At 41.9% G+C, this 25,900-nt stretch overlaps 1 protein-coding gene across 1 annotated transcript in view; it reads left to right on the top strand.

The window, feature by feature from the left end:
- LOC149036744 (uncharacterized) overlaps nucleotides 1–25,898 on the top strand; it is a 30,804-nt gene extending 4,906 nt beyond the window's left edge. The window contains exons 3-32 of the mRNA XM_089188617.1: nucleotides 374–937; nucleotides 1,480–1,548; nucleotides 2,108–2,137; nucleotides 6,846–7,469; nucleotides 7,939–7,968; nucleotides 8,539–9,168; nucleotides 9,496–9,546; nucleotides 9,789–10,352; nucleotides 10,682–10,723; nucleotides 11,809–12,435; nucleotides 12,783–12,809; nucleotides 13,242–13,880; nucleotides 14,289–14,318; nucleotides 15,017–15,583; nucleotides 15,832–15,861; nucleotides 16,064–16,699; nucleotides 16,918–16,968; nucleotides 17,087–17,629; nucleotides 18,137–18,805; nucleotides 19,299–19,346; nucleotides 19,829–20,398; nucleotides 20,622–20,639; nucleotides 20,842–21,477; nucleotides 21,822–21,872; nucleotides 22,406–22,954; nucleotides 23,224–23,892; nucleotides 24,014–24,043; nucleotides 24,555–24,786; nucleotides 24,947–25,284; nucleotides 25,780–25,898. Of these exons, the coding sequence (XP_089044743.1) occupies nucleotides 374–937; nucleotides 1,480–1,548; nucleotides 2,108–2,137; nucleotides 6,846–7,469; nucleotides 7,939–7,968; nucleotides 8,539–9,168; nucleotides 9,496–9,546; nucleotides 9,789–10,352; nucleotides 10,682–10,723; nucleotides 11,809–12,435; nucleotides 12,783–12,809; nucleotides 13,242–13,880; nucleotides 14,289–14,318; nucleotides 15,017–15,583; nucleotides 15,832–15,861; nucleotides 16,064–16,699; nucleotides 16,918–16,968; nucleotides 17,087–17,629; nucleotides 18,137–18,805; nucleotides 19,299–19,346; nucleotides 19,829–20,398; nucleotides 20,622–20,639; nucleotides 20,842–21,477; nucleotides 21,822–21,872; nucleotides 22,406–22,954; nucleotides 23,224–23,892; nucleotides 24,014–24,043; nucleotides 24,555–24,786; nucleotides 24,947–25,284; nucleotides 25,780–25,898 (9,683 nt within the window). The remainder of the gene's footprint in view (nucleotides 1–373; nucleotides 938–1,479; nucleotides 1,549–2,107; nucleotides 2,138–6,845; nucleotides 7,470–7,938; nucleotides 7,969–8,538; nucleotides 9,169–9,495; nucleotides 9,547–9,788; nucleotides 10,353–10,681; nucleotides 10,724–11,808; nucleotides 12,436–12,782; nucleotides 12,810–13,241; nucleotides 13,881–14,288; nucleotides 14,319–15,016; nucleotides 15,584–15,831; nucleotides 15,862–16,063; nucleotides 16,700–16,917; nucleotides 16,969–17,086; nucleotides 17,630–18,136; nucleotides 18,806–19,298; nucleotides 19,347–19,828; nucleotides 20,399–20,621; nucleotides 20,640–20,841; nucleotides 21,478–21,821; nucleotides 21,873–22,405; nucleotides 22,955–23,223; nucleotides 23,893–24,013; nucleotides 24,044–24,554; nucleotides 24,787–24,946; nucleotides 25,285–25,779) is intronic.
- Nucleotides 25,899–25,900: the final 2 nt, after the last annotated feature.

Below are 25,900 nucleotides of genomic sequence, written 5' to 3'. Positions count from 1 at the left end.
TAAGTAAAATTGTATTATTGTTATATCTTAGCTGACGACTCCCCCTCCCCACCCTCCCAAATGTAACTCACTGTAAAGTTCAGCCTGGTTTATATCACTTGTTCTTACTAATATTATTTGTATCCACATATTTTTCCATACCTGGGCAAGATCCCTTAAATTATTTTAAGATTTAATTACTAAAAAATATATATCCCTCAAAGACCCAAACTTTGTTCCTCGTTGGCAACGAAATTGCAGTTCAACAAATTCTTAATTAGAAGTGGTCAAATTTTATTTGAAAACGGTAGATGAATAAGCCCTAGTTTATCATTATATTTTCTCTGCCAATATGCATCAAACAATTTCATTGCTCTTTTTTCTGTTCCAACAGCATGCAGAACTGCCATAGATCTTGCATTTTTGATCGACGGCTCAGCAAGCGTGGAACGTTATGGCATCGGAAACTTCCGACGGTTGATCGACTTCGTCCGTAATGTTATCCTCGGTTTTTCAGTCTCCCGAACAAACACGCGCGTGGGAGCCATCGTGTTTGGTACCAAGCCGTATAAGCTTTTCGGCTTTAACAGCTACACAAACAACGGCGCTATCTTCAACAGGCTTAACAAGGGGGTCCATTACCCCAAATCAGGGAGTCGTATTGGTAGGGCTTTATTGATGGCGCAAAACCAGATGTTCCGTAAGAACACCAGACGTTCAAGGACCACTAAGGTAGTAGTGGTCATAACCGATGGAAGTTCAATGGATGACGTTGCAGGACCTTCAAACGCTTTAAAGGCCCGTGGTGTAAGGATTTATTGTCTAGGGGTGGGACGGTACATTAATGGTCGTCAGTTAGACATTATGGCTTCTCCTCCACGGAGGAATCACATCTTTACTGCGGACTGGACTCATTTGGGAATCGTAGTTAACGAACTCAGGAACGCAATTTGCTTAGGTGCGTAACTTTTTCTTTTTTTTTTTAAATAAAATGAAATCGTATTATTTCGAATCCTTGGTACTTCAATTCCCTCTCCTAAGTGTTTACGGACTTGGATCTATGACTGTGAATATCTACAATTTCACACAGGATATGAAAATCCTTTAAATACAAAGAAATGGGCAATGAAATGATCTAAAATTGATATTAATTTCCATAGCACTTACTCGAGGTTATGTGGGTGTATAGCTGATTTTTGTGAGAAGCAGCCATTTAAGCGAAAAATCTAACACAGAAAAGGTGTACTTTAATATGTGACTGTATCGGGCGATTTATGTAAGAAGCAGCCATTTTAACCAAAAATCTGACCACGAAAAAGTTTACTTTATTATGTCGTTTCTCTCACCTCATTCCTAGTCCACCTCGCTGCTTATCCTTAAATATGACAACCGCTGTGGCTTGACATGCTCCAAGTTATCAACCTTGTTTAAACATGCGATAGGAAGTGACTTTTAGTTTTAGTTCACGCAAGCAATCCAACTCGTCTTATTTATTTTCAGGCACTGGTGGAAATCTTTTACCAGCGAAGCATCGTGTCTGCCTCTGTCCCATCACCAGACCCCCAATAAGTAAGTGGTAACTTTAGTATTTAAAATTTCGAGTGCCGCAAGTAATCCGGACTTTTTCTATCTTTGGTTTACCACTCCGTGATTGGTATAGAAAATCCAGGCACTCTGTCAACCAACAGATGCACACTCGTCACTCGTCACTCAATCACAGATTTTCCTGCGCCGCAGGAAGTTCGTTCGTTTTTTACCCTGAGTCCTCACGGACGCCTTATGATAGATATCGTGGTTCTGTTTACTCGTTATGATTTTTTTAAAACCATTTGAAAACAGAGGCTGGGCCGCTCGATTTTTAGCCCATTCACAAAAATAATGTTGTGGCATACCGCAATATTGGTTTTTGAAATTAAAGTGGACTGGACTCAAAAGACAAGAAAATGCAGAAAAGCGACGAGTTAGTCACGTTGTTGTATTTTAGAATTATCCCTTGTCAAGGATAGAAATAGCAGTCCACTGAAGTGTCTCCTTTCCTAGTTTCGGTTTGCGCAGTTAGTGTGTATGGTGAAAGTGTAGTTTTGTGTTAAAGTGACCCGTTCTCGTACCATCTTTCTTTTGCTTTCAGAACCGACTACAAAGCCAACTAAAAGAACACGTAAGTGTAGTTTTTCCGGTAATGGGAACTCATTGTTAAAGGTTTAAATGAGATGCGCGGGAAAATACATCATGTAACGGTATCTAAACCAAGGGACGCGATCTACAAACGCTATAGAATGAAGAGGCTGTCTCTCTTATTTCCACCCGGTCAATTTTGCGTCAAAAATAACTTTGCCTGAAACTCTGTTAACAGAAAGACTTTACCTAGGAAAGAACTAAATTAGATTTGGTTTGATTCGAAATAATTTTCTGACTGCATTACGGGCCATAATTATTTCCCAGTCAATAGGGACCGTCGCAACGTCTCGAAAATTGAAAAATAGGCATATTTTGTAACGTTGTAAAATATTTGATTAGCATAGTTAAGCCACAGAATTTATATCAGATTGCTTAAAAACCTTTCTAGTTTGCCAAGAAAGTTAGAATTTGCCCTCTCAACAAATTTGAAAAGGCGAATTTTAGCATATTCTGACCACTAGAAATCGCCATCGGCCGATGGCCGTAAATAACCTTGATTTAGACGCTAAGTTTTGGGATTTGGGACCTGGTTGACGATTCTATCCTACACAGCCGTTAAGTTTAGACCTTTATAGGCAAAAATATGCAAAAACCCCTGTACGTTTTCGATTTTTCAAAAGTTATGACCGTTTGAATCAGCACATGTACGAGCATTCGCGATTTTTTCGCCTACACCAAAATCGAACCACTGGAGCAGATTTCGTCATAAATACAGCTTACCCGCTTTGCAGCCCGGCTTCATGGCTCACTTCAGAATTTTTCTAATAACCAAATTGGTGAAATCCATGATAACTTCAACAAATAGCTAGGTATTGCCTTCGAAAAGTTGGCGGCATCCATCGTGATTCGTGGTATCAAAACAAATGCCGGAATTGGCCACATTTCGCGGTGAATCACCCATTTAACATCGCTGCAGAGCTGAATTTTTTCCAAAATCAGAATATAAACTCTCCATGTCAGGAAGCTGAGGGAGAAATGAAGGTTTTAGGCTTCTGAAGTGAAGAAATAATCGCTTAAATTTAGATCCAGTTCGATGTTATGCTGTTCTCACAAAGGTCCGCACAAAAGAGAAGATCGCTGATAGCTTGTGCCGTAGGTTGTGCCATATGGTTTTGTTTTGTATCCCAAAGTAATATTTGGGCAGAAAAATTTTGGATGAAAAGAATAAATGCTTTTACCTGGAGTTTGATATTATATAATTAATAAATCAATTTCAAATATCCTGAGCTTGCTTCTCTCGGTCCGCGTCGATTGTGTCCACAGAACAGCAACCTGTCAATAGCCGGAGAAATCGGCTACCAACGTGTTAAAAACTTGACACATGCTTCGTATGAACAGATGTTATAAGTGTTGCTTTTGGTAAATTTTCAATCGATTTCATCAAAACATTTCACTGACTACTAGATATTATAATATATTACACTATAACAACGCCGTCAGAACTTGATATCGGAAGTAAAGGTAGTTTGTATCTGTAGTGCATATTCTACACTTTCAGCCACCGTATAAGACATTGTTTACATAAGTCTACTGAGAAACACACTGACAATCACTAATCACGTCCGACAATTTGTCTATGAGGATCTGTTTTTTGTCTCTCAATTTTACAGGGATCTTAAAATGACTACAGATGGCTCTCAACAAAACCACATTGAATTTCTGAAGTGTGTTATTGTGGTAACGTTCACAGAGGTCCTACGTATCGTAGCAGATTGGATGTGAGACTTTGATCTCTTTGTTAACTTTGTCTACCAGATCTTATCTCTCGGAATTTTCCTGGACGCATTGGATATCTTCCTCCTCATCCAGTGATATCCCGATCACACCCTGATCTTTTCGCCGCATTGCTGCTAGCCGGGAGAAAAAGCTCTGAACTTGGTTCTTTGTCAGCTACTGTCCTCTAGTGAACAAACGTGCATTTGATTCATTTTTCGCATTTCGCATGTCCACTGCAACTTGGGCGGGGTCGGCCTTTCGCCCATTTCTTTCTCCAAGTGTAAACCGTGCCGTTAGGTATTCTTTTACCTTCTCTGAAAATCTAACGCTGCCCCTTGGTTTGCTTACGGCCCATCCTGTTCGTAAAGACGAGTGGGGCGAAGTATCCACGAGAGAAGTGAGTGGTGTACTAGAATCTAACGAACAGCTCGAACACTCGATACCAGCGGTATCTATCGACGAGAACTTAAGGGCCCAGTCCCTTTTGATTGCATCATACTGGCTTTAACCGGCTGACTGTATGCTTTCCAACGTCCAGGTGCAGCTCCAGCTGCGAAAAGGTTTCGAACACTTCAACACATCCAAACACAGAGCATTCAAATAATGGCGTTGTACTCTCTGTTTCCTTGCTGCCCTTTGAACGCGCTTGACCACACGCTTTTCGGGAGGATCATAAAACCCTTGAGATTCTATGGTTTGAAGGGACGTTTGACCTTGGTGCTTAATATAAATTACGTCATATGGAATGTACTTCCCTTTACCGATTCCATAACATTTCCAAACTCTCAGACCGATATCTCCATATTCGAATCGAAGTTGTGGATGCTACTAAAATGTTCGATCTTATTTATACAGAGTGTTCTTTGATTCGTCTACTATTCTTACTGCAGCTGTTGTTCCCTTCACTGGGTGTTTCGTCAATGCGTATCCTCTGTCCAATGAAAGCTTTAACAACCTCGCTGAAGACTCGCTACAGACTGAAGCCTCTCTGGTTTCGAAAAAGCACTTGCATGCCATACTACACTTGCAGGCCTTCCAAAAAAAATAAAGGGTTAGCGGGTTCACCCGCAATGATTAATGCGGACCTCTGTTATACGCGATAGTGCAATCGTTCAGCTTTAAATTCCAAAACGCCAAACTTCGACACATAGACTTACAAGTGGAGTTCTATGACTGATTCTTGAAGAGAATGCAGCTGCAATCCAAAGTTTCAAAGGGACATTAAGCGCGAAACATGGCTTTAGTTTTCGAGTTTAGTTCGCAACAACGAGTCAAAGAAGAGTATCGACAGATGCCGACCGCTTAATTTTGGAGGTATTTGCTGGAGTTATCATAAATTCCAGTTCACCAGTTTGGGAAGCGAGGAATATCTGAAATTTCACATAAACCCATGATTTCTCCGGCTATTGACATGTTGCTGTTCTGTGGACACAATCGACGCGGAACCGAGAGAAGCAAGCTCAGGATATTTGAAATTGATTTATTAATTATATGATATCAAACTCCAGGTAAAAGCATTTATTCTTTTCATCCAAAATTTTTCTGCCCAAATATTACTTTGGGATACAAAACAAAACCATATGGCACAACGTACGGCACAAGCTATCAGCGGTCTTCTCTTTTGTGCGGACCTTTGTGAGAACAGTATAACATCGAACTGGATCTAAATTTAAGCGATTATTTCTTCACTTCAGAAGCCTAAAACCTTCATTTCTCCCTCAACTTCCAGACATGGTGAGTTTATATTCTGATTTTGGAAAAAATTCAGCTCTGCGGCGATGTTAAATGGGTGATTCACCGCGAAATGTGGCCAATTCCGGCATTTGTTTTGATACCACGAATCACGATGGATGCCGCCAACTTTTCGAAGGCAATACCTAGCTATTTGTTGAAGTTATCATGGATTTCACCAATTTGGTTATTAGAAAAATTCTGAAGTGAGCCATGAAGCCGGGCTGCAAAGCGGGTAAGCTGTATTTATGACGAAATCTGCTCCAGTGGTTCGATTTTGGTGTAGGCGAAAAAATCGCGAATGCTCGTACATGTGCTGATTCAAACGGTCATAACTTTTGAAAAATCGAAAACGTACAGGGGTTTTTGCATATTTTTGCCTATAAAGGTCTAAACTTAACGGCTGTGTAGGATAGAATCGTCAACCAGGTCCCAAATCCCAAAACTTAGCGTCTAAATCAAGGTTATTTACGGCCATCGGCCGATGGCGATTTCTAGTGGTCAGAATATGCTAAAATTCGCCTTTTCAAATTTGTTGAGAGGGCAAATTCTAACTTTCTTGGCAAACTAGAAAGGTTTTTAAGCAATCTGATATAAATTCTGTGGCTTAACTATGCGAATCAAATATTTTACAACGTTACAAAATATGCCTATTTTTCAATTTTCGAGACGTTGCAACGGTCCCTACGGACTGGGAAATAATTATGGCCCGTAATGCAGTCAGAAAATTATTTCGAATCAAACCAAATCTAATTTAGTTCTTTCCTAGGTAAAGTCTTTCTGTTAACAGAGTTTCAGGCAAAGTTATTTTTGACGCAAAATTGACCGGGTGGAAATAAGAGAGACAGCCTCTTAAGTGTTAGTTAAGTTGTTTTCACATAAATTTGTCGCCCATAGTTTATAAAAATCTTTAAACAAATCTTGTACCTATAAGTCAGGAACTGCATTCACGTTCATGCGATTCCCATTACTAATCAAAGAATTTTAATTCGTAAGGCTTACAGCTTGCAAACGCACTGAAATTTTAAATGCATTTCTTTCGACATTACCCAGTTCTTTCAGGTCCGGAAATGTCTTTCTCCTTATAGCACACGAGAATCTTCAATATAGTAACTATGAAATTTACGGCAAAAGGGCCTCTTCATGATGTATACCATGCAACAAAAATAAACTGTTCATTTTAATAATTATGCTACGATTGTATAATGTTTTTATTTATCGAATTTGTTTCAAATTTTCAGGGTTCCCCCGTATCGTTGCGTTTTACCCACTCAGTAGAAAAACAAGAGGTAAAGACATCAGCTCTAGCCAGAACCCCGAGGGAAAGTTACACAACGTACGTCCCGCGCCTGGCCCTGATGGGCTGCCTGATGGTTCCTACTATTTCTACGGAAGGAAAACCAGTTATATAGATTTCCCCAACAAGGGAAAACTCGATTCTAGATACTCCCTGACTCTCCTCGCCTGGGTATACCCTGAAGGTTCTGGACCAATATTTCATTTTTCTCCGGGAGGAGTTCGCTTCTGGGTCGTCAGACCGAATACTCTGTTCGTGCGATTTGTCCGCCGCACAGGGAGACCAACCCGGCAGTTGATCAGTCGCACATTGAGACCTGGAAGGTGGAATTACGTTGGAGCGTCGTATGACGAAAGGACAGGAATTGCAACGCTATGGCGAGACTCTCAACCTGTTAAGTCTCTGTTCATTGGTCGCATTCGTCTAGCTACCAATCGACCCGTAAGAATGGGTGCATTGCCGCGTGACTTGCGGTACTTCCGTGGAAGGATCTCTTGTATGCAAGTGTACAGTGTACCCTTGTCTGGTCCTGAAATAAAAAGAGCTGAAAGAGTTTGCTTCCGAGCACGTGAGTAACAATTCTTATTGCATTTATTTATATCATAGCGGCGCTACTACGCGCAGAGCCACCTACCTTTGGAAATATTTCGAAGAGAATGATGGGTGGCAAAAAGAAGCCAACTAGGGCTCCTCTTTTAGGCGAGGCAGTAGCCTGCAGTGCAGTTGTCTTAGTAAGGCGAGTTAACGTTAAAAGCTCCCAATAGTGTATCCGAGCGACCATGTTTGATTTGGAGTCAGAGTGGACGGTGGGGGTAGGGGGAGAAAGAAGGTCGAAAATATTCACTCCCTCACTCCCACCCCTCGGTAAAATGTTCTTGTTCTCCCCAGCCTTCCGCTGCTGTTAAAATCAAAGATGGCGGCCATAATTTTCGCTTGGAAAATACTAAGCACTCGCTCGCCAAAATTACGCCTGCTCTACAGGTTAGCTGGGCAAAATTGACGCAACACTGATATTTGAAATTTATTGTCATTCTTAGGTCCAACACAGAGGCCCAAGCCACCTCAAAGTAAGTGGTTAGATGGAATATTTCATCTATTATATCGCAAACCTCTTATCATTTCCCTTCCATTACTCACGTATATGTATTAACTAATTACAGTGTGTGAACGCGCATACAACTTCTAAAGCTTTAAAAAGCCACGACACCAGTACGATAACCTCTTACATAGATGATATTACCTGGCCGTACGGAGATACGAAATTTCTCCTCGAGTGATGAAAAATATTTCACGAATGCGCAAAACGAACGAGTGAATTATTTTTTTACGCGAGAAGGAAAATCTATAAGCGGCCTTGTAATATTCTATTTATAATATAAACATCAATGAAATACTAACTCATTTCGCTTTTTTTTTTTTGAAGTAGAACCATGCGCTGTAACTAGAGTAACATTGATCTTTTGACGTGTTAAGATAACATCTTATCTTCACGTGATAAAATAACATGTTATCTTCACGTGTGAAAATGTCATGTTTCGCGCGAAAGCTCACTCTTTATTCCATTGGTATTTATCTAATAATATTAGTTTACACGTCACTACGCCAACATGACATATAAACCTGGCCTCCCTTAATAGGACTCCCGGATGCTGTTGCCTTCTACCCCTTGACGGTGAGTTACAGAGGTTATGACGTTGGTCCCAAGAGGAATCCGCCGGGAAAATTATTCAACGTTAAACCAGCGCCCGGCCCCGATGGACGACGTGGTGGCTCGTACAGTTTTTCAGGAAAGCCTAACAGTTTTATTGAGTTCCCCAACACGGGACCACTTGACACCCAGAACTCTATCACTCTCTTAGCATGGATCAATCCCCATGGGGGTGCGGGACCTATCTTCAACTACGATCCCAGGGGGTTTGGCGTCCATTTTTGGGTTACACGTGCAGGAAGACTGTTTGCACGTTTCGTGCGGCGCACGCGAGCTATGACACCGCCGCTGATCAGTCGAATCCTTAGGCGCAGATCTTGGAGTTTTGTTGGTTGCACGTACGATCAGACCACAGGTGTTGCAGCATTGTATGTCAACGACAAAAGAGTCGCTACTAAGGCTATTGGTCGAATACGTTTATCGACAAACTATCCTGCTAGGATGGGTGCAAAAATACGAGATAATCGCAATTTTCGTGGTTGGATAACGTGTATGCAGGTTTATGATGTAGCTCTCTCATTACGACTCATCAGGATCGCCAAGAAACTTTGCTTTAAAGGTGAGTATAATTCTTTTAACTCTTTGACCCCAAAAAGTGTTTAGCATATAAATTATTCTTTAAATTTACCTCCCGAATCACACGTTAAGGTCGTTAGAGTATCAACAAGAGAAGTTCTCGACTTCTAAACAAATTCTCCATTTAATTACCATGGAAAATGTACAGAGAATAGTGTGGAGAAAACTGATACTGATGTAAGGGTGTAAAGGGGGGAGCCCCCTTTGTTTTCATTTGGTTAACGTGTTCCTTTTTGTTGTTTGTTATTTAATTTAGAGGCAAATTTGATTGACATAACTGTTCCTTCTTTTCGTATTATTGCATTTTCAGCTTTCCCCACTCCTGCACCACCAACACCGGCACCACCCCTTCGGGGAAAAAGTAAGTTGTAGCTTTTAAACCCGTTATGCTCCTATTTAAATCTAAGAGTTTTTTAAACCGTCCAACTTCTCTTTATACTTAAATTAGACAATTTATATTTATGTAAAGCTTTTTGTATCCTGAAAATGTGCAATAAATTTAGAATTGGCTTTAATCGGAAAATGGTGACCCTGGTGATGGAAAAAGTATCATGTTGTGACTATAAAATGAATTAAATTTTATACTTTATAATCTTTATTTAGCTTGCAGATCTCGTATTGATCTTGGTATCCTACTTGACGGCAGTGGCAGTCGGTATAGATTCAGCCAAGTCCTTTACCTCGCACAATTGATCATCAGATATTTTGACATTTCTAGGATCTATACTCGTGTCGGTATTATTGCGTATTCAAACACTCCAATTCCGGTATCTAATTTCCGTACCTTCTCGCGCAAATACGATTTATTAAAGGCAGTGAAAAAGATCGGCTTTCCTCGCGGACGATCGTATACAGGACGCGCGTTGCGCTTTGCTAAGAGATATTTGTATACTGGGTCACGGTCGTCTTCTCGAGCTAGAGTCCTTGTAGTTGTCACTGGTAGTAGATCCTCCGATGGTGTCGCGCGGCCTGCCGAGATGCTCAGGCAAGCTGGGGTCGAGATATTCGCGGTTGGAATGGGTAGTAGGACCAGCATGACCTCTTTGTCTACCATAGCGAATGACCGTCACCACGTGTTCACTGGTGTGAGATTGAGAATTACAACCAACCTGCCAAAACTTGTGGCAAAGATATGTGCAGCTACTCCAAAACCGACACCAACAAGGAGTAAGTAAAAAATTCAACAATTCTCGATGTAATTCATATTACGAACGGCAACTAAGAATCACAGTTATACAGATCTTTAACCTTTGAAGACTTTTATATATTGGCGCAAACGTACAAGTTCTCAACCGCTAAAAATTTTACACAACCTGCAAATTTGGAATTCGTTTTATTGATGATCTAAGACGATGAATAGCTTCAAAAATCCAGTTCTTTTAATGTGCATTTCTTCAGAAGAGAAAGAGAGGAATGAAGTTTGTAACGTTGTAGCTACATCATGTTTCAATAGAATTTACTGTTGTACTGACGTTTCATGTTTTCTTTGATTGCAGAGCCTGGCCCATATGTGACAAAAAAACCATCACCAAAGATTGGTAAGAAAATGTTATTATGTGACAGTTTCCCTCTGGTAACTACTTACCTCCAACAATTCACTACTTGAGTTGGAACTTAGTCCTAATAGACCAGTGTTTGTACGTCTTGTACATTACAGAATCGCGCCCATTGAAAAACGTCGCACGGGAAAATGCAAATAAGCTAGAAAAGAGAAAGAGAGCATGCGTAACTTCACGCAGGCCTGTCAATCCGACTGTCAATCATGTAATCCCCCGTGTACGCAGTGTTCGAAAGTATTGTTTCTTGTGCAGACAACCGAAACGTAGCGCTTTTCATCGAAGAAGAATAGACGTAATTAGTGGCGTTATCTTGATTAGGTTATATTGTTTAAAAATCGGTCAGATGTAAAATTAAATTACCTTTCAAATGCCGGGTTTTCAATTTGTGTTGGAATTTTACCTTCCTTTTTGGCCCGTTATTGCCGTCAGTTTCAGATAACACGTCGGTAGTCTAATTACTTTTCGAAAAGCTTAAGTATACGTTGTAGATTCCCGCTCCACGTAGGTGCACGCTCATAAGCTTACGGATGAACACTTCACGCTCTTTTGATATGCAAACGTGGCCCTCGCTCTTTACCGACGAAAAGAGCATTTCGTCACTTTGAAACAATGCTAATTGCTCCAATTGTATCTCCATTGTCTCTAAACGGACGCAAAGCGAAATTTTACAACTCCCGTTTGGGAATTTGTCAATTCAGATCTAAAGCGACCGAAGTTGGCGGTGAGCGTTTGCAACCTCATTCCTAGGTCATTGCGCCCGCAAAGCATCATGGGTACCCCACTTTTCTCGGGCGACGCTTTTCAATGGGCGCGATTCCGTAATGAATTGGCAGATGAGGGGGGGGGGGGGGAGGTTGCCCATGTTTTCTATCTTTCTTACCGTGGTAAGCCAGCTATTTACACACTGAGTCTATATTCCCTCTTTGTTAATATTATGATTTTTACGTGGCATTGTCATTGACAGAGGCAAACTAATGTGATTTGTGAAAAATATCACACTCATTATTACTTTTAATTATACTATTGGCTTAATAATCCGATTACGTTTGTTTTCATTCCAACAGAGCCACCCCCGGCTATGGGCGTATACCCATTAAATGGCATAGAACGTGGAAAAGACAAAGGCCCCTTTAAAAATCCGCCTGCAAGACTTGTCAATGTCGTTTCTAAGAACGGACCTGACGGGCTTCCAGCTGGTTCTTACCAACTGCAAGGATTTGCCAACAGCTTTATTTACTTCCCAAATACAGGACGGTTGGATACACATAACTCAATCACCATCCTTCTGTGGCTCTACCCAGAAAGTGCTGGACCGATATTCCATTACTATCCCAGGGGTATCGGTGTCAATCTCCGTATGATTAGCCGTAGGGTAATCCGTGCGGAGTTTGTGACTCGCAACCGGAGAAAATCGTTCAAGATCTCTAGGAGAATACGTTCCCGAGTGTGGAACTACATTGCTGCTACTTACGATCAGAAAACTGGCTTGGCAACCTTGTGGTTGGATGCTATTCCAATCACTCAACGAAATATCGGGAGGATTCGCCTGGCCACAAATTACCCAGCTATTTCAGGACGAAGGCCCGGTGACCCTAGACATTTCAGAGGTCGCATCTCGTGTCTTCATATTTACAATCTTGCACTTAACTCTTATCAGATAAGGAGGCTCAAGAGATTTTGCTTCCGCGCAAGTAAGTTGGTATATTTTATCTGACATCACTAGTGTAAACGATTCGCGTCGTGAAGTCCTTCAAAAAAGTACAAATCATTTAACAAGTGGCAGGAAACTTATAATTCACTACGCCTGTTTCGATCCGCACTGAAAATTTTTTCTGGTACATTTTTCGTATCTTCAACTGATACTCGGTGAATACATTTTCAACCAAGTTTGCTGCGCACAGTTCAAATGGTGTGAAGTAGATAGATACTTAAGACACCGATTTAGAACTCAGCGCTTCGTCGGGGCCGTTTGCATGCATACTTCTGCTGACTTACTTAAAGATCTTATACCTTAAACAATTGTCCATTTCTTTTTTAGGACCTGTGACACCGAAACCAACGCCAGGTACGTTAAAAAAATGTTCTGAATAATTTCTACATATTTACGTTTTCTTAGTTGAAAGAAATAGCTTGGGGAGTCACAACTGCAGTTTGGGGTTTGAACTTGGTGCCTCCGTTCTAGGGGAAAATGTGTCATTGTAATCAGTACCTTTGAAATGGGGGGACATTGTAGTTCGCAGTGGAATGTGATTATACACCATTTGCAATTTTTGTCTCCAAATGTAAAAACGAAAATGTCCTAGTTTGTTACGGTTTCTAGTTCAGTTACGCAGTTTGAGTATCGTGCTTGCAGCTTTTCGATCGTTTTCAAGTGTCAGCTGTGTGCGCGCCGGATTTTGATCGGCTTATCCCTCAGAAATATGGACCTTATTTGTCTCCAAGTAGCAAAATTGTAATCAGTACGTCCACTTACTATTTTACACTGGCTTCAACTCAGGTCTCCCACGCATTGTTGCCATCTACCCCCTCGACGAACAATACCAAGGGCGTGACGTCAGCGGAAACCGAAACCCCACTGGTACCCTTGTTGGTGTGAGAACAGGACCAGGTCCTGACGGGTGGCCGAACACAGCTACCGAATTCTTTGGGAATCAAAACAGCTACGTGGAGTTCCCGAATACTGGAAAGCTAGACGCAAAGAATTCCATAACAGTGTTGGCCTGGGTCTTGCACTTGGGTTATGCTGGTCCGATCTTTAACTTTAATCGTGGTCCGGGTTGGGGCGTGCATCTATGGATGACAAAACCACGACAGTTCTTTGCCCGGTTTGTCAGACGGGGTGGTCGCTTCACCACACCGCTCGTAACCCATGGCAACAACGTGCGATACAAAGCGTGGAATTTCGTTGGTGCATCTTTCGATGGAAACACAGGAATGGCCACACTGTGGGTGAATAATCGACCAGTTGTTCGGTCTAACATCGGGAAAATTCGTCTGGCGACAAACCGACCCGTGCGTATGGGTGCAAAAATTGGCGATCGTCGGTACTTCCGTGGCAGGGTATCTTGTGTTCAGGTTTACAGCGTGGCGCTTACGCGAAAGCAAGTCATAAATGCTGCAAGGAGATGTTTCAAACGTAAGCCTGGCTAAACTTTCATTAATTGTAAAATATCTGTTCTTCTAAGAGTCGTTTCGTACCAAGTCGATTCATACCCAGCTAGGACCCTTTGTACCCGGTCGGTTGATTCGTTTCTTACCCATACTACTAAAATGTGTTATCCATGTCAGGTATGTTTTAAATAAGTAGGTTTTCTTATGTTCAAAAACAATATTACCAGCGTTAGATAAGTTTTGTTTACGTGGCGTACATTTTTGATGCGCAACCACGAAACGACCTTGTGTACCAAACGAATGGATACGTTAAACTGAATCGTACCTTAAGAGCAGTTTCCAACTACTTCTTGCACAGCAATTTAGTTATGTTTCATAGCTTACATTAGCTCGCCATTAAATCTAATCACTCTTTCTCTTTTTCTATCAACAGGACAACCGCCACCAACACCTCCCCCACCAGGTACGATTTATGAAAATGTGTTTTCTTTTTTGGGGGGGCGCAACGACTACGGCAAAAGTAATTCTGATAATATCCAATTAAACAAAAATCCTCAAAACAACCTTATAGAAAAGGGGTATTGAATACCTTGATCACCTCCTCGACCAGGCAATGGTCCGTTCTTATGAAAATTTGTCATATGTCGGCCAACCTTGAAAGTTTCTTTTAGATTTGACGAATGAGCGTTTGCGCCTACTTTTGGCTATCCACGTAATTCCTTACTTTCTGAACGCCAGTCCTAAATGTGAATTTTTTTTTCTTAAGATTTCTAAGAAAGTCCTTTGGCAATGTTCTGACCTTTTTCTTTGGACAGTGACAAATAAGTGGGCCCAATAATTGTTGTGTCTAAACTTCGTTCGAGGAAGTTCTCTTCTCAAGTTCCACCCCTGACTGGTATCTATGATGTAGTCAAAAGCTTATCAGGGAATTTTAGATGGTTCATCCCCATCCAGTAGCAACAGTGAATGAGATAACTGTGACCAGAACTACTTCCTGTAGCTCTTGTAGAACGTTCAGAGGAAGCTCCACTAAAACTGATAAATAGGACGGCCTTGTCTTAGTGGGTGGGTGACTGTGACCGTTACTTGACCCGTAACCTTCAATTAGGATTTGACCAAGGGGCAGACTGACTTATTTTACTCGTTACTTTGCTTTCTCAGTCTGTAGAACAGTTGTAGACCTTGGTTTCTTAATTGATGGCTCTGGAAGTATCGAATATCACGGTCGAGGAAACTTTAGGCTTATGCTTCGCTTCGTAAAATCCATTGTGGTCACGCTGCCCGTCTCAAGAACACAGTCGCGTGTGGGTGCAGTGCTCTTCTCCACCAATCCATTTCCACTGTTCAGATTTGGCCAACTGAACACCATCACGCACGTGCAACAGGCCATTGACAGCATTAGGTACCCTCGTGGAAAGACTTACATTGGCAAGGCTTTGGCTTACACCAGGAGATTCTTATTTGGCAGACGTAGGCAACGGAATCGCAAGCGCGTCTTGATCATGCTCACGGATGGTATATCACAGGACCGCGTCGGGCGTCAGGCGTCGCTGTTGAAGGCTAAAGGCGTTGAGGTTTTTGTCGTTGGTATCGGAAGAGCGCTGAAGAGACGACAGTTGTTGCAGATTGCCACAGACAGGAACCATGTTTCTGTTGTATCTTTCAGAGGGTTGGCTGCTTTATCAAAGATGATAAGGTCCAAAATCTGTCAGCTTGTCCAACCTACAGGTTAGTACATGAATGTTGTTCTGATATGTCTCTGGGATGAGAAACAAAGACACAAGTTCAGAAAATGTATAGGAATTTCCTGCGAGAAGTAAAGAAAATAAGAGAAGAGTACTCACAGGCTAACAAAGATATAAGTTCATAAAAACCCTTGCTGCTGAAGGAAAGGGAAGACTTATTCAAGTTTAGCTTGATATGGCACAAGGGCGTTTATCAGGGCGGAGTATTAAATATCTTTTCTTCCTTTTCAGGAGGGCCAATTAAGCCTACACCAACAAGAAGTATGTATCATTTCAAACCAGCTCTTAAACGAGCAATATCATAATCTTCTTTTGATTGTTGCTACCAATTGAAATTTTGTTATACTGATTCCGATCCGCTTACACTGAAGTCACTTAGGTCGTGTCACAGCAAATTTGTTACTATGAGAAGAAGATTTTCCTCTAACTTTGGAATTTATTTTGTGTTACAATTATCTTGCAGTTTATATTCCAGATTCTGTAGTCGTGTACCCTATGGACGGTCCGAGGCGGGGTAAAGACATCAGCCGAACTAAAAATCCCTCGGCCACTCTAATGGGCGTAGGCACGGCTCAAGGTCCGGACGGCCGTCGTGATGGATCCTTACGTTTCTATGGACGACGGAACAGCTACGTCGAAATTCCTAACACGGGAAAGCTGGACACAAGATACTCAATAACTATTCTCATCTGGGTGTACCACGCAGGGATATCAGGACCCATATTCAATTACAATCCACGAGGCTTTGGCGTGCACGTCTGGATGACAGGGCGGCGCCAACTTTTCGCGCGCTTTGTGCGACGCTCAGGGAAATTCACGTCACCGATCACAAGTGGAAGAATGAAATACAAGGCGTGGAATTACGTCGGTGCAAAGTACGATGGCAGAACGGGCGTGGCGACGCTTTACATCAACTCAGTACCCGTCGGAATTAGACGTTTAGGGCGAATAAAGTTGTCGACAAATTATCCCGTGAGACTCGGAGCACGGGAAGGTGACAGGCGCTATTTCCGAGGACGACTCTTTTGCGCGCAGGTATACAGTGCTGCACTCAGCCAGAAACAGATCTTCGCGGCTAAACAGAGATGCTTTCTACCAGGTTTGTGCTGACCGCGTTCTGTTTAAATGCTTCTAAATAATAAATAACAAAGGTTAAGGTTTGTACATTGAGCTTTCGTTGATGACAATCTGAATAAGAAAGCTGTATATGTATGCTGGTACACAGGTTTAAATTTATTACAAAGCTCATGTACATAGGACTTAAAGATAACTTTTTTATGATCACGAAGGTATTAACAGATAGCTCTTCTCTTGCAGTTCCGTCTCCTACTCCTCCTCCTGGTCCTCGTCCAAAACCAGCGCCACGTGGTAGGCCTTTCATGATAGAATATATTCATCATGCTTATTTTAACAATTTTCGAAGTTTAAGAAAACTGAAGATGATTTGCAAATGCCTTTCCCTAAGCTTCTATTATTTCTCTGTTAGTTTGCAGGCAGCGTATCGATCTCGGCTTCCTGGTGGATGCGTCTCGCGTCAGGTACAGCTCCCGTGTCATCCTGAGATTCTTAAAGGACACAGTCAGGTTATTTGAAGTTTCCAGGCTGAAAGCTAGAATTGGCATTGTACTGTACACCTCTAGAGTTAGGCTCCTCTTGGGATTTAGAAGAAATTACAATCCAAGTCAAATAAGCAGACTGATTGATCAGATCCGACTCATCGGTCGCACTGGCAGATACCTTGGAAGAGCCTTGACTTACACAGCTCGCTACCTATTTAGAGGTAGACCACGCTGCGGGCGAAGAAGGGTTCTTGTTGTTCTGGCAACTGGAGAGTCCCGCGATGATGTCACAAGGCCTGCGAGAGGATTATTTTCCTCGGGTGTAGAATTATACGCTGTTGGTATTGGAAGAGTGAGGAGACAATCGTTGCTTCGTGTTGCCACAATCTCAAGTCATATTTTTAGAGTTGGTGCGAGGCAGTTGGTGTCATTAAGTAGGATTATCAAAGATAAAATATGCAGTTCGACAGGTCAGTAGGATTCTGGTAGTCAAACAATTTCCGCATTTTTAAAACTTAGCAAAGCAGGTAGCTAAATATTTTACTTTGTCTCAGCAGTGAGAATCGGTTTTTCGTTATGTCATGCATTGCACATTCTCTGCTCCACTTCGTTTCATCGAGTGTTTGCGAATAGAAAGTTCAAGAGATATGTGTGGCAGAAATATGGCCGTCGAAAATAATTCATAAATACTATAATGCTGGGAAACACACGGTAAAAACTCGTTCCACAGTTCTCTCTCATGGACACTATTCCTAATAAAAGTCAGTGGTACTTCTTTTATCGCCGTGCACATCATCGTGCAGATTTTGAATATTTGCAATCTGTGACGGAGACAAATTTATTTTTCGGGGACAGAAATTTTGTCTAAAAATCTCCTAAATTATTCGAAACTGTTTGTCTTTACGACTTGTTCCTAACACGTTGTCACCCCGTGAGTTTCGCCTTTAACAACGCTTTTTTTTTTTTCCATTTTTTAGTTATTGTTTCCGGTGGTGCAGTCGGTTTCTATCCATTTACAAGCACCTCTGGCGGACGTGACGTCAGTAGGTTCAGGAATCCAACAGCACAGCTTGTTGGCGTTTCATTCATTCAAGGCCCAGATAGACATCCGCAGGGAGCTTTATTTTTCCCAGGGATGCGAAGACAAAGAGGACGATTAAGAGGCAGCTATGCTCTGATCCCAAACAACAGATGTCTGGACACTCGTTACTCTATTACGATAATTGCCTGGATTTACCCGGAGAAGCCCGGTCCCATTGTGCACTACAATCCGAAGGGATGGGGCCTTCACTTGTGGCTCACTCATCCAAACGAGCTCTACTTACGCTTAATGCCTAGAAAGGGCTCGCGGCATAATGTTAAACCACTGACCACCCAGAGCTTGAAGCCTTACAGTTGGAACTATATCAGTGCTACTTATGACCACCGCACAGGACTTTTAACGCTTTGGCTGAATGGGCTTCCTGTGTCTCAGAGGAATATCGGAAAGTTTCCTTTGGGCGTAGCCACGAACTACCCCATAGTCATTGGTCAGCGGCCTGGAGATCGTCGCATATTTCGTGGACGTATTGCGTGTTTGCAAATTTATAATGTGGCTATGACGAGAGCACAGATTATCGCTAGGAGAAAGCAGTGCTTTAGACCAGGTAGGAGAAGAAATTACAGTCTAATTGCGTTCAAAAGCGCAATGATAAACATCTATCACGTCACCTTTTGTACAAGAGTCTTTGAACTCAGCTGTGAAGTTACCTCGAAAATGATTATCTATGATCGTGGAATACTGTTGAACTTGAGTATTTGGAAACGATTTCCACGACGACGGTTTGTTGTCGCCATAAGTCATATCGCACGAGGTGTCTTGGTAGACATTGATGTTTAGTAAATACTTTGAACCGAATTGGTGTAAAAACAATTGTCGATAATATGGTGTAATCCTGCAGATGAGAGTAGTTTATAAAAAAGCTCCCTTCAGTGATCGTGATTCACCTCCTAACAACCTGAGCGTAAGCAATCAACAGCGTCAAATGATGATTTGTCAGCCGAATGCTATAGCTCTCGTTCAAGCGACCTTTTTAAGGTGTAAAGGTGTCTACTAGTTTTTGAGAATTCTAAAATATAATGTTTCTTTAAACTTTCCAGTGGTTGTACCCACCGCACCAACTCAGAAACCATCAACTCCTCGACCAGGTTTGTTGTACAGCTTTGTCGTTATTTTCCGAAAGGCCAGAGATGTACCCAACCTAGAATTTTAGTAATACTCGACTATTTTAAGCGTCTTTTCTCCGTTATGGTTTTGCCAGGTGAAATCTTGAAAGAGCTTCTGGTTTGCTGAAGTTTAAAGCCTTTTATTGTGATGGAATTTCAAATAATTTCAACTGGCCAGAAATGTTGAGGCAAAATATTGCTTAAGTCTGAGTCTCTTCAAAACCTTTCTGTTTGTATTTTTAAGCAGTGTACACGTGGCGTATTTCAACCCGTGCGTCCACCCAGAAAGATCGGGTTTATCAAAACACATAATGAACAATTCATTTCGGGCGCCTTTCAATGGACTCCATCTCCATCTCCACTATCAAGATAGTGAGAAAACTTTAACATAACAATTAGACAGTCTCTCTGGTATCTGCCTGTTTTTAGTTGCCCCTAATTTATCTTCTTTTTTCGTTCTTTAGTTTGTGCCGTACCTATTGATCTGGGCTTCCTTATCGACGGTTCCTCCAGTATTGAACGTTACGGCCGAGGAAACTTTGGCCGTATGTTAAACTTTATCAAGTCTTTTGTGAGCTTCTTTCCAATCTCTCGCCGAGATACTCATGTTGGTGTGATCCTCTACACTCGCCGAGCTATACCTATCTTCAGGTTTAATAAATACTATACGAGGGCGGCCATCTTGAGAGCCATAGAGAACCTAAGGTATCCCCGAGGAGGTACCTACATTGGAAAAGCTTTGTCATTTGCCCGACGGTATTTGTACCCAGGAAGACCAGCGTCTAATAGAAAGAGGGTGACAGTCGTGCTTACCGATGGCATCTCCCAGGACCGTGTAAGTGGACCGGCGCGTCGTCTTCGTGTTGCAGGATGTGAGATCTTCGTTCTTGGCATCGGACGAGGATATAGAATATCTCAGTTACGGCAGATTGCTACCGATAACAATCACATATTTACGGCGTCCTTTAGATCGCTCGGGAAAGTTATACAGAAGATTAAAAGCAAAGCCTGCCAGAAGCCAGTGCCCACTCCAAGTAAGCATTGCTCTTGTAAAGACCAATATTTTCAATTGAAAAAAGTGTATGTCCAATTCAATTTCTTAGCCTGCTTGCACACTAAAATTCAAATTATTCCATCTTTGAAATTAATCCTGTGTCCAAACAACGTAAAAGATAAGGTGATAATTGAACCTTACTTAATTTAAAATATATTTACTTCTCATGTTATCTGATTTTCCCTTCCTTTGCTTTTTTGCAGTACCAACACCCCCAAGAGGTAGGTCAGCTGTTGCTCGATTTAAATGCCGTATATCATTTGAGGTTATATGAAGAAATGAAAATTACTTTAAGTTTTGTTTTTACTTTTAAATTCTCTCGAAATTTCAATTAATCTTTTCAAAGAAAGATTTCGATTCGTTTACCTCTCTTCAACTATACACGAAATTAGTGTTTCTGAAAGGTGTTCGTCTTAACTTCAGTTCGTCTCCCAAGTACTATGGCTGTTTACCCATTCGATCGTGTTCGCGCGGGTCGAGACATCAGTCGAGGAAGAAATCCGAGCGCACGAATTGTCGGTGTGAAATATGGACAAGGCCCTGATGGTCGTACGGACGGCTCTACGGAATTTTACGGAAGACCTAACAGCTACGTGGAAATCCCCAACCGTGGGAAACTGGACGCGAGGTATTCCATAACTTTCTTAATCTGGGTGTACCATAATGGCCGCAAGGGACCAATTGTAAACTACAATCCGAATGGCTACGGCGTTCATCTGTGGATGACGAGTTATCGGCAGCTATTTCTTCGTTTTATGCACCGCGACGGACGCACAACTCGCCCCTTGAGAAGCAATCGGTTAAAGTACCGAGCTTGGAATTATGTTGGTGCTACTTATGACGAACGATCTGGTATTGCTACGCTGTGGTTGAATTCTCAGCCGGTAGCAAGACGGCGTTTGGGTAGAGTGCGCCTCTCCACAAACTATCCTATCAGACTGGGAGCCATCAGGAGAAGTCGCAACTATTTCAAAGGAAGGATCTTCTGCTTACAGCTTTACAGCGTCGCGCTGACAAGAAAACAGATCTTTGAAGCTAAAAGGAAGTGTTTTTTGCCAGGTAATGTTGATGAACTGCATTCTCAGGTCTGATTTTGAGTCCTCTCCTCTTAGGGTGGGAATTGTTTCAATTGAACTGCGGAAGAAGAAGTCTACTATTGCATTGTTTGCCAACCAACTTTTTGACAGTGTCGGTAGCCTTCCGCTTTTTGCGTTTGAAACTTTGAAGTCGCTTCGCTAATATTTTCTTCTCTTGATGCAAGCTTTACTGGAAACCAACCAGTTGGCCGAATCTATGTTAGGTTAAAGAAAGCACCGCCTACGCCCGACTACTAGTCATTGTAGATCTTAAGGTATTAAAACAAATTATATTTACATAAAATTGTGTATTAATTTTATTTCAAGTTCCTAAGCCAACGACGCCGGTCACCAAACCAACAACTCCGCCTCCGAGAGGTAATTGAAAATGTTTTTTGTTCTTCTGTAAGAGTAGAGCAGCAATTACTTCAGAACCGCGCCTTGTGACTCCCGTTCGTGGCGTGGTTACTGAGTTGTTTAAGCAAAACAAATGATTCCGTTCTTAACTCTCATTCGAAGACTTTGTGCTCGAACGCTCAGGTTTCTCTTTGGAATTGCAAAATGATTTAAGTAACAAATTGTTACCAAGACTCTTTCACCTCAGAGAAAAATCATGGAGTATCCCTGTAGTTCTGCGTTAAGGTGTCGTGCTCTGAAAGATCCTTCGTTCCTTATACTTTTGCTTTTTTTCCTAATGTGTTTTATCTGTTCATTTATTTATCAATTTGTTCTTATCACGGTATAATGATTGATATGGATTACATTGATTTCAGTGGTTCCTGAAAACGCTTTTAATAGGTTGACTTAAAAAAGTTCCTTCGTTACTAAGTTCGTCACGAGATGTGCTACAGTTGTTCCAACCGTGCTCAAAGTAAACTGACATTTTACACATATTTTGTTTTGATTTTAAGTTTGCAAAGCCCGCATCGACCTGGGATTCCTTATCGATGGCTCTCGCCGAACTGGATCCGTCACTTTCCGGCGCATTATCGAATACGTAAAGGAAATGGTCAGGCGATTTGATGTCCAGAGATCGCAAACTAGAGTAGCTCTAACCCTTTTCGCTTCAAGCCAGCGGCTGGTTTTCCGCTTTGGCAAATCGTACAGTAGAGCGCAAGTGTATCGAGAGCTTAAAAAGTTGAGTTTGTTGCGTGGAAGGCGAAGAAATACAGCTCGAGCCCTGATGTATGTTAAGAGACATATGTTCCGAGGCAAACCCACATGCGGCAGGAGAAGAGTACTCGTACTGGTAACTGCTCGTGAAACACGTGACAATGTGGTGCGTCCGGCAAGAATCTTGCACGCTGCCGGTATTGAAGTGTACACAGTCGGCCTTGGTCGGGTTAGTGTGCGATACTTGAGGAAAATCGCTACAGACCGGTTCCACGTGTTTGTTAAGAATGCACGGAGCTTATTGACTATCGTGAGAACCATCAAGGACAGGATGTGCCACTCCCCAGGTAAGACTTCATAATTTTGGAGTTACAATTGAGACCTTTTCGTCATAGTACTCTATTTGCTAACTGACTGACTGGCTGACTGACCGACAGACATCGACTGTCTTCAACCTTCAAATAGAATGGAACAATTGAAGTCATAGTGTTCAATTTAACTTGTCAATATTGAAGCATTGGAATGACACCACTTTGCAGAGTTGGGATAGAACGAGAGAAAATCAATCAATAGCAATTAAGCGTAGATATATTAATTCATTTCACTTTTCTTCTAGTCATCATTTCTAGAGGAGCTGTAGCCACGTATCCCTTCACAAGTGCAGTACGAGGCGGTGACATCAGTCAATACAAGAACCCTCCCGCACGACTTGTAGGTGTTTCCTACATCCAGGGACCTGACGGACACCCGAAGGGAGCTTACTACTTCCCAGGAAGAACTCGAATTAGGGGAAGAACGAGAGTAAGCTATGCCGTTCTCCCGAACAATGGTTGCCTTGACACACGGTACTCGCTGACGATGATACTCTGGGTGTATCCTGAATCTCCAGGACCTTTGATTCATTTCAATCCCAAAGGATGGGGAGTCCATCTGTGGGCAAACCGTCTCACTCAACTCTACTTTCGGCTTATGCCAAGGAGTAGGACGGGCCGCAGAGTGAAAGCTTTGATTGGTCGCGGGCTCAAACCCAGGACATGGAACTACGTTGCAGCTAGTTACAACCACCGCACCGGTTTGGCGACTCTCTGGTGTAACGGCTACCCGATTGTTCAAAGAAATGTTGGCCGATTCCTAAGTGGGCTGGCCACCAATTATCCCATAATGATCGGTCGTAAGCCTCGCTCTCGTCATGTGTTTCGTGGACGAATCGCGTGTCTGCAACTGTTCAACGTGGCACTCACGCGACCTCAGATCATCGCCTTAAAAAAGAAATGCTTTCGACCAAGTAAGTGTTACCAGCAATTAAGAGATTTGGTACATTTTAGTGAATTATTCCAACTTCTTTTCTTACAAGTGTATTTCATTATTTTACTTATGTAACTCTGAATTTCTCTTTTTCATTCTAGTTCCACAACCCCCGCCCACTTCAAGTCCAGGTATCCGTCACATATTTTTACATTTTTAGATCTTCTCCATAGTATAATTTTTTAAAAACTTTTTGAAAATCTATCTTTATTTGCTCGGTGAATCATGGTTGTTTATGAATATCGCATAACTGCGCATTATTGTTTCTGATAGCAGGAGCGTAATTACTTTCAGCAAACATGAAAATTAATGTGTATTAGTCTACTATGGAGTTGTAACAAAAGAGTTTAGTGCGGAGGGCGACTCCATTCCCCTTGAACTGCCTGTTTCCTAAACATGAAACTTTAATTCTTATTTTTCACACTCCATCAGGAGACTTTTTAGGGGTTTCGGTGGTTTTTCGGTTGGATCACTTGGTTTTCAGGCGGTATGGATTGGGATCAGTCGTCGCCAATAAAGCACAAAGAAAGGGCTAGAGAAAATTAATGCCCTTTAGCTACCAGCGAGGGGGTTTTATATTTCAGAGTGTTATGGGGCAATCAGTTACAGGTGAAACTACAAATTAATCATTTTCTATGTTAGTTTGCAGATCTCGTGTGGATCTTGGTATTCTTGTCGATGGTTCCAGAAGCGTCGGGCGAAGGAACTTCAGAAAAGTCATTGACTTCGTGAGATCTTTGGTCAGCTTCTTCCCTCTGTCCACGCGACAAACACGAGTAGGTGTTGTGCTGTTCTCCTCTCGACCGAGACTCATGTTTGGATTCAACAGATATGGCTCAAGAGCGCATATTGTCAGAGCCATCAACCGTATAAGGTTTGTCTAGGACTGGTGCCTTGTTGCCTATTTTTTCGTATTTCGACTGGACGAAACTTTGTTCCGCGCCCTAAACTCGTTTTCCTCTATCCAATAAAAACGTAACGTTTCCTGGCGGAAATATAAATGCTGCGATTTACATTTCTGTTATTCTTGCCAGATATCTGCCGAGAGGACGGGGAAGTTTTACTGGACGAGCTCTCAGATATGTCCGCCGTGTGCTGTTCCGAAGGCGCGCCATACAAGGGCGTAAACGCACCCTGCTTATCTTATCTGATGGTGTTTCCTCGGATGGTGTTCGAGGACCTGCCTCACGCCTTAAGCGAGAGGGAGTTGAGCTATTCGCCCTTGGAGTCGGCTCGCGATTCAGCAGAAGTCAGCTACAGATGATTGCATCAAGCCCTCGTAATGTTTTTGCGGCTGGATTTAGTCGGCTTGGAAAAGTTATTCAGGCCATCAAAGAGAAAGTGTGTCGCCCTACACGACCAACGCCTAAACGTGAGTTTATCATCGTGTAGTACTCGTCTAATATTTATTAAGTTATTGAAACTTAAGCCGATGGTATCTTCGATGCGAGTTTCCACAGTGAGTGAAGTCAAGTTTTTCTGTCATGCATAACTTATATGTTCACGACTGAACTACGCAGACAACGGATATTACAAATTAAAGAGAAAGAAAATTTTCTTGGGAACATTGAAAAAGTCATCTAAGAAATATAGAAGATTAAAATAAATCGACGCAAATTATGAAAACTTCGAGAGATACGGAAATTTATCCAATTGAATTTCAATCCTGGTCGTAAGGGATGAATAGTGTGGAACACGTAACTCCTTGAGAACGAAACTTACTTCAGAGAATAAGGAGGATAATATCTTGTCTCTCTTCATTCGGCTTTTTGTATTTTCGTGTTGGCTGTTTTTATTTGAAGTTTTGTGTATTTATGATTATCCGTCATGATTAGTCGACTTATTGTAAATTATTTTTCTTTTGCAGCGATCGTACCAACGCCGACGAGTAAGTGTATCATAATAGCTGCCAGAGTTGCCGTGACGAAGCTGTTTAAGCAGTGCAATAAAACCTCTCCCAAAAACAAGTTCAATCAATTCTTTTAGTT

The sequence above is a fragment of the Pocillopora damicornis genome, chromosome 12 (genome assembly GCF_964200805.1).
Source record: "Pocillopora damicornis chromosome 12, jaPocDami1.2, whole genome shotgun sequence".
Lineage (NCBI taxonomy): Eukaryota > Metazoa > Cnidaria > Anthozoa > Scleractinia > Pocilloporidae > Pocillopora > Pocillopora damicornis.
This window is presented reverse-complemented; position numbering and strand designations above follow the sequence as displayed.